At 55.9% G+C, this 8324-nt stretch overlaps 1 protein-coding gene across 2 annotated transcripts; it reads left to right on the top strand.

The window, feature by feature from the left end:
- Window positions 1-2000: 2000 nt before the first annotated feature.
- Window positions 2001-6840, top strand: CD79A (CD79a molecule, immunoglobulin-associated alpha). Of its 2 annotated transcripts, none has more exons than XM_011936572.1 (5): window positions 2001-2305; window positions 4369-4665; window positions 4910-5028; window positions 6119-6187; window positions 6315-6840. In XM_011936572.1, exons 1-5 carry the CDS (start codon window positions 2227-2229, stop codon window positions 6426-6428), a joined length of 678 nt encoding a protein of 225 aa, XP_011791962.1. In that variant the 5' UTR covers window positions 2001-2226; the 3' UTR covers window positions 6429-6840. The 2 variants fall into 2 exon arrangements, with proteins under 2 accessions (XP_011791962.1, XP_011791963.1); XM_011936573.1 differs by having other exon boundaries at window positions 4369-4551.
- Window positions 6841-8324: the final 1484 nt, after the last annotated feature.

An 8324-nucleotide genomic window follows, 5' to 3' on the forward strand; every position in this document is an offset into this window, starting at 1 on the left:
TTTGCCACTCCCCTGCACGGGTCTACACCTCTACTACAAACGTGTGTCCCTAAGCAGCGCATGCCTTTTGAAAACAAGTCAACTGTATCATGCTACAATATTTTTTCTGAGGTTTGTGCTGTTTCTGAGACAGCCTTATGATACCTTCCCCTATTCTGTAGCATTCTGTTGGCTCACTTTGCCACAGTGTATGCACCCATTCTCCCATGAATGGACTTTTCATTTGCTTCTCAATGTTTGCTACCAAAAATCTCCCTGCAACGAATTTATTTTATATGTCCCTCGTATGTGTGTGTGAGGGTCCCCTAACTGCTCACAAATATCTCAGCAACTCCGCCCTCCCCACTCAGACCTCATTTCCCTCCTACTAGACATGCTCAAAGGAAACTGGGAGCAACACAAAGACGACTTTGAATCTCTTGTTCACCACCCTTAGACTGTATGACACCAGCAAGTGACAACCTCCCCTCTCTGGCCTCAGTCTCCCCCTCTGTAAAATGGGGGATGGCCTACCTTGCCCAGTCATGGCAGGTCAATATAAAACAACTTCTGGCTGTGCACAGTGGCACATGCCTGTAATCCCAGCACTTTGGGAAGCCGAGGCAGGAGGATTGCTTGAGGCCAGGAGTTTAAGTCCAGCCTGGGCAATATAGCAAGATCCCAGCTCTCTTAAAAAAAAAAAAGAAGAAAAATATATGTTATTATTATTATTTGAGATGGAGTTTCACTCTTGTCACCCAGGCTGGAGTGCAATAGTGTGATCTCAGCTCACTGCAACCTCCACCTCCTGGGTTCAACTGATTCTCCTGCCTCAGCCTCCTGAGTAGCTAGGATAACAGGCATGTGCCACTACATCCAGCTAATTTTTGTATTTTTAATAGAGATGGGGGTTTCACCATGTTGGCCAGGCTGGTCTCAAACTCTTGACTTCAGGTGATTCTCCCACCTCAGCCTCCCAAAGTGACTCTTGCTCCTGCCTGCCTCCGTGAGGCTGTGGATGCCCCTTCTCCTTCGCTGGGCTCCCTACAGCCCCACATTGGCCCAGCTTGGCACAGATACGATTTATATAGGCATCCTCCCTGGCTCCCCTACCCTCTGCCTCCTCTTCCCTTTCCCTGAGCCCCCTTCCCTCTGCCTGTGCCCTCTCTGCAGCCTCCACATCTCTCCCCACCTCCCGCCACCATACCTGGCCTGAGCATCAGCCACCATACCTGGCCTGTTTTTTTAACAAAGAATTCCAATAAAGAGCTGATCGTGGCTCTAACTCCTTGAATACCAGAAACACCATCTCATATCACATAATGAGACAGGGAGACATTCTGGTCCTCATCTCACAGATGAAAAATGTCAAGGTTTGAAGGATGAAAGTGCCCACCTAGTCACACGGGTACTCAGCCACAAGTCAGCCTGCCTTTCTTCATGAGCATTTATAGTGAACTGAGCGCCTACTATGGGCCATTTCTGTGCATGCAACAACCCCTTTAAGTCCTTGTTTCTAATCAAGAAGCAAGGAAAGGCCGGGCGCGGTGGCTCAAGCCTGTAATCCCAGCACTTTGGGAGGCCGAGACGGGCGGATCACGAGGTCAGGAGATCGAGACCATCCTGGCTAACACGGTAAAACCCCGTCTCTACTAAAAATACAAAAACTAGCCGGGCGAGGTGGCGGGCCCTGTAGTCCCAGCTACTCCGGAGGCTGAGGCAGGAGAATGGCCGTAAACCCGGGAGGCAGAGCTTGCAGTGAGCTGAGATCCGGCCACTGCACTCCAGTCCGGGCGACAGAGTGAGACTCCGCCTCAAAAAAAAAAAAAAAAAAAAGAAGCAAGGAAATGGGGTCAGGGAAGGGACAAGGTTTCCCCAAGTCCAGGCAGGGGCAGAGGTCAAGCTCAGAACCATCACTTGCCCACGGCACATGCCGGTTCCCTAGGCTTCCTTCCAAAGGCTCAGCAGTGACAAGCCAGCCCTTGAACCAGCCTCTTCCCCCACCCAAGCAGCCACCTCTCAGGAGAATTGTGGCCACCACAGGTGCAGGGAGCAGTTCCTCTCCACTCACAGCCTGAAGCATACCCGGCAGGGGCTGTCCCCAGGCCCAACAAGCAAAGGGCCCAGCAGCGAGGGCCACTGGAGCCCATCTCCGGGGGGCTGGGCAGGAAGTAGGGTGGGGTTTGGGGTAGGGATCTGGTACCCTGGGACTGCTGCAACTCAAACTAACCAACCCACTGGGAGAAGATGCCTGGGGGTCCAGGAGTCCTCCAAGCTCTGCCTGCCACCATCTTCCTCTTCTTCCTGCTGTCTGCTGCCTACCTGGGTATGTGACCAAAGGGCAGGAACTGGTGGGAGGTGGGGGGAGATGTGGAGGCTGCAGAGAGGGCACAGGCAGAGGAGAGGGGGGTCAGGGAAAGGGGAAGAGGAGGCAGAGGGTAGGGGAGCCAGGGAAGATGCCTATATAAATCGTATCTGTGCCAAGCTGGGCCAATGTGGGGCTGGAGGGAGCCCAGTGAAGGAGAAGGGGCATCCACAGCCTCACGGAGGCAGGCAGGAACAAGAGTCACCTCCCCCACCTCCTGCTCCCCACAGGCCAAAATAAGGAACTAAACCAGGGCTGGGGGCAGGAAGGGGACTTGAGGGTAGCAGCATTCAGCGTCTGTCAAGGGGAGAAAAAGCTTTATCTGCCTTAAACCTCAGGTGCCTCTCTGTGTTGGGAGTCCCTTCTGAGCACTGGGGGAACAGGTGTCTCATGGACTCCCCCTCACCCGCTCAAGGACAGCTGGCAGGGGCTGTGGCCACACTAACCCAGGAGTTCAGAGAAAAAGGTTCCCTACCCAAGGGGACACTGGGAGCAAGGATTGGAGTTCACATCTGAGTCTTTTTTTTTTTTTTTTTTACGGAGTCTCGCTCTGTCGCCCAGGCTGGAGTGCAGTGGCCGGATCTCAGCTCACTGCAAGCTCTGCCTCCCGGGTTCCGCCATTCTCCTGCCTCAGCCTCCTGAGTAGCTGGGACTACAGGTGCCCACCACCTCGCCTGGCTAGTCTTTTGTATTTTTTAGTAGAGACGGGGTTTCACCATGTTAGCCAGGATGGTCTCGATCTCCTGACCTCGTGATCCACCCGTCTCGGCCTCCCAGAGTGCTGGGATTACAGGCTTGAGTCACCGCGCCTGGCCCACGTCTGAGTCTTAAGCCCATGATGATGAGGGTGCTCGGCCCCTCTCCCCACCTATTCCTCCTTCTCTCTTCCTCACTTCCCTCCTCCACCTACCTCCAGAAGAGGGGGCCGGCCATGTGGGAGGCCTGGCTGAGAGCTGGGACTTCCCAGAGGAGCCCAGATTGGACACTGCAGCCAGCCTGAGCAGCCCGGTCCCACTCAGAGACACCCCCAGTCTCCACCCCACTCTGAACCCTTTCACTCACCAGCAATCCAGCCCAAGGACCGAACTCACCCCTGACCCCCTAGGTTGACACATACAACTTACAGAGAATGAGGGCCGGGCACAGGGTCACAGGCCAGGGCAGGCCACAGACTGGCTCCTCAGCCCAGGCAGGGAGAGGCCAGGGAGCCATGAGTTTGAACCCAGTGCCACTCCTGACTGCCTGATGATCCTGGCAAACCGCCAGCCCTCCCAGGGCCTCAGCCATCCCTCCTGTAAAATGGGGCTAAGGAGATAACCTACTTCTAGGGTTCTGTGAATGATTACACAAGAAAAAGCGCCAGGTGCAGGGCCTGGCTGAGGCTGGGGTGCCAAAATGGACCGGGAAGGCTGCGGGAGGAGGGGACGCCTGCACTGCTTCTGGAAGGAGCTGTCTGGACAGCGGTCCTCCAGTGCCTCGAACAAACATCCAAAATCCAGAGAGTTCACAGGGCCCAGAGCACAAAGTGGGTATGTGGGAGGGGGGCAAGAGATGGCGCTGCAGAGGCGAGAAGGGCCTCGCAGGGATCTCACCATCCCAGGGAGTCTCATTCTCCTCCCCGAGGATGTCCTCACCCACCCCAACCAGTTCTGTCCTCTCTCCTTCCCCAGGGGCCTCTTCACTTTCCCGCATCTCCCTCTCCCCAGGATGTATCAGCCCCTGTCAGGGGCTGTCCCTCTCCCTCCCCACCCAGGAGAGTTCTCACCCTCCTCCCCTCCCCACCCAGAATAGTCCTCACCCTCCTCCCCTCCCCACCCAGGAGAGTCCTCGCCCTCCTCCCCTCCCCACCCAGAATAGTCCTCACCCTCCTCCCCTCCCCACCCAGGAGAGTCCTCGCCCTCCTCCCCTCCCCACCCAGGAGAGTCCTCACCCTCTTCCCAGGAGTGCTGGAGCTGCAGGGACCAGGGCTGGGGGCGTGTGTCGCCATCTCTAGTCCCTGACCCACCCACCCTGCCTCTCCACAGGCCCTGGGTGCCAGGCCCTGTGGGTGGATGGGGGCCCACCATCATTGATGGTGAGCCTGGGGGAAGAGGCCCACTTCCAATGCCTGCACAATGGCAGCAACGCCAACATCACCTGGTGGCGCGTCCTCCACGGCAACCACACGTGGCCCCCTCAGTTCGTGGGCGTGGGCCAGGGCTACAATGGTACGCTGACCATCCAGAACGTGAACAAGAGCCACGGGGGCATATACCTGTGCCGGGTCCAGGAGGGCAATGAGCAATACCAGCAGTCCTGCGGCACCTACCTCCGTGTGCGCAGTAAGTGGCCCAGCCCTGGCCCCTACTCCCACTTTCCCGCTGGGGACACTCGGTTTCTCTTTGAAGTGGGGATAGAGCCAGTACCTTTATTGTGGGTTTCAAACTGGCTTGGACAGAGGGACTGACGTTCTCCTCCGCAGAGTCGGGGCTCTGAGGGGTCTGGGGCCTTGCAGAGGGTGGCGGGTCCAGGAGGCTAGGGAGAACAGGAGGTGCCAGGGCTCTGAGCCACACCACCTCCTTGCAGATCCCCCCCCCAGGCCCTTCCTGGACATGGGGGAGGGCACCAAGAACCGAATCATCACAGCCGAGGGGATCATCCTCCTGTTCTGCGCGGTGGTGCCTGGGACGCTGCTGCTGTTCAGGGTGAGCCTCCTCGGACCCCCAAGTCAACCGGGCAAGGGCCTGGACTGAGGGACCCCCCCCCCGATGCCCAGGTAGCCCTCTAGAGCCTGAGGGTCCCATCCAAAACTTGGGAGAATGAAAGCACCCACCACACAGGGGCTGTGGAAGTTAAATGAATGAATATAAAGAAGGGACCTGAACTGGCGCTGGGCCCAGGGGGTGTCTTCAATTTGGTTTCCCCTTCTGGGCTGTCCTCATGTCCACCTCCCCGCAAAAAGAGTCTCATTCTTCCCCCTAAGAGTGTCCTCACTCTCCTCCTGCCCTCACCCACGGGTGTGGTTACCCTCCAGGTATAGCCAAGACCAGGGAAGGTGGGGCTTGGGGGTCCTCCCAGAATCTGTGATCTATACCAGCCTTTCCTTAGGCCCCACAGAAAGTGTGACTGTTATTGTTATTATTCATGGAGAAGAGTAAGGGAGTGGAGAGTCAAGAAGACGCTAACTTGGGAGGCCGAGGCAAGAGGATCACTTGAGGCCACAAGTTTGAGACCAGTTTGGTCAACACAGCAAGACCCTATCTCTACCAAAAAAAAAAAAAAAAGTCTTAACAAAAAATTAGCCAGGCATGGCTAACCTCTAGTCCCAGCTACTCAGGGGGCTGAGGTGGGAGGATCGCTTGAACCTAGGAGTTCAAGGCTGCAGTGAAATATGATGTTGCCACAGCACTCCAGCCTGGGCAACTGAGGGAGAAGAAAGAAAGAGAGAAAGAGAGAGGGAGGAAGGGATGGAGGGAAGGAAGGAAGGAAGGAAGGGAAGGAATGGAAAGAAGGGAAGGAAGGAAGGGAAAGGAAAGGGAAGGGAAGGAGAAGGGAAGGGAGAAAGAAAAAGAGGAAAGAAAAGAAAGAGAGAGCGAAAGAAAGAGGAAGGAAGGAAGGAAGGAAAGAAGGAAGGAAGGACGGACACTGGTTGTAGACTCAGAGAACTGCTACCAGTATGTGGCCTTGGGAACATCTCTTACCCTTTCTGGAAAAGTACTTCCTGGCATCCAGGAGGGTCTGAAAGATATTCACCTCCCCCGCTCACTGAGGCACCCACCCCACACACCCCCACAGAAACGATGGCAGAATGAGAAGCTCGGGTTGGATGCCGGGGATGAATATGAAGATGAAAACCTTTATGAAGTGAGTGAAGGGTGGCAACGGGGTGGGGCAGTTGTGTTAGGGGTGGGGGCATTCCCTCTGGGGGTGGCTGGGGACAGGGACCCCAGGTGTCAGGGTGCTGATGTTCGCTGCCTTGTTTCCACCCCAGGGCCTGAACCTGGACGACTGCTCCATGTATGAGGACATCTCCCGGGGCCTCCAGGGCACCTACCAGGATGTGGGCAGCCTCAACATAGGAGATGTCCAGCTGGAGAAGCCATGACACCCCTACTCCTGCCAGGCTGCCCCCGCCTGCTGTGGACCCAGCTCCAGTGTCTCAGTTCACTTCCCTGGGACATTCTCCCTTCAGCCCTTCTGGGGGCTTCCTTAGTCATCTTCCCTCGGTGGGGAGTGGGGGGTAATCTCACTCTTCTCCAGGCCAGGCCTCCTTGGACTCCCCCGGGGGTGTCCCACTCTTCTTCCCTCTAAACTGCCCCATCTCCTAACCTGACCCCCCCTGCTGCCTTTCCCAGGCTCCCCTCACCCAAGCGGGTAATGAGCCCTTAATCACTGCCTCCAGGTGAGCTGATTGTAGCAGCTCCCCTGTCACCCCCTCCTTCATGATCTGTCAGTGTCACCCCCTCCTCCATGATCTGTCAGGACCACTTAGTAATAATAAATTCTTCCCAACTGCAGACCTTGGCAGGAGTCGTGGATCTTATGGGAACTGCCTCTCCCACCTGCCCCCCAGACCCAGGAGTCCCAGCCCAAACCACCCCCTACCCACTCCCCACACCTGAAACCAGGTAGCCAGTCTGGGCTGCCCTCCTGGGAGAACAGGATGTCTCTTGGGAAGGTCCCCAGCCCAGCTGAAGGACTGGTTTGGCCCTCTTTGCAGGGCCTCACCCTAGGGTCATGTCCTTAAGCAAGAAGGGGACAAGATCAAGATAGGTGTGACTACCAAATTATTTATGCTTTTTTTTGAGACAGAGTCTCACTCTGTCACCCAGGTTGATGTGCTCACTGCAACCTCCACCTCCTGGGTTCAAGCGATTCTCCTGCCTCAGCCTCCCAAGTAGCTGGGATTATAGGCACTTGCCACCATGCCCAGCTAATTTTTGTATTTTTAGTAGAGGTGGGGTTTCACCATGTTGGCCAGGCAGGTCTTGAACTCCTGACCTCAGGTTATCTGCCCGCCTTGGCCTGCCAAAGTGCTGGGATTACAGACGTGAGCCACTACGCCTGGCCGCTTTTTTTTTTTTTTTTTTTTTTTTTTTGAGACAGAGTCTGACTCTGTCGCCCAGGCTGGAGTGCAGTGGCGCAATCTCAGCCCACTTCAACCTCCACCTCTCAAGGTCAAGCAATTCTTGTACCTCAGGCTCCTGAGTAGCTGGGATGACAGGCATGTGCCACCACGCCCAGCTAATTTTTGTTTTAGTAGTGACAGGGTTTCACCATGTTGACCAGGCTGGTCTCGAACTCCTGACCTCAAGTGATCCACCATGCTTCGGTCTCCCAAAGTGCTGGGATTACAGGCGTGAGGCACTTTATGGGTATTTAAGCCTTGGAAACACAGGGACTATCTTGTGGGGCTAGTACAGAATTCAGACTGCAGCCTTTTCCCGATGGGTTGACTTAGAGAAGGGGCATTTTGGAGGGTCTGTAGTCCTAACCTGGGGATAGCAGGGAGATCCAGGGGCAATGACAGAGAGGCACAGAGACACGGATTTCCTGAGAAAGGGAGAGGAGAGAGGTTGAGACCCAGGGATCGTGAAGGGGACGAGCAAGTGAAGGAAGAGAGGATGAGACCCTGGGAATCCGGCAGAGAGACAGGGACGTGGAGAGAAAGAGGGACAGAGACAGAGCGAGAAGGAAAGGAAGAAACACAAGGGAGAAGGGGCAACCGAAAATGGGCACGAAGAGGCCCAGGCACAGCTGGGGAAATGCCAGAGACTGAGACGGAGATAGCAGAAAGATAGACAGAGACCCGGAGAGGGTAGAGAAGAGCTCTCGGGGAGAAAGTGACGGAGGGACAGAGAGGAGAGGTGGAGGCCAAGGAGGGAAAGATCCCAATAGAGAAAGACAGAGGGACAGAGAAGGGGACGCAGACGCAGGCGGGAGCATACCCACAGAGGCGAAGGAAGGGCGCAAGACCAAGAGAACCACAGACGCGGAAAGC

This window comes from Colobus angolensis, unplaced genomic scaffold (genome assembly GCF_000951035.1).
Source record: "Colobus angolensis palliatus isolate OR3802 unplaced genomic scaffold, Cang.pa_1.0 Scaffold154, whole genome shotgun sequence".
Classification (NCBI taxonomy): domain Eukaryota; kingdom Metazoa; phylum Chordata; class Mammalia; order Primates; family Cercopithecidae; genus Colobus; species Colobus angolensis.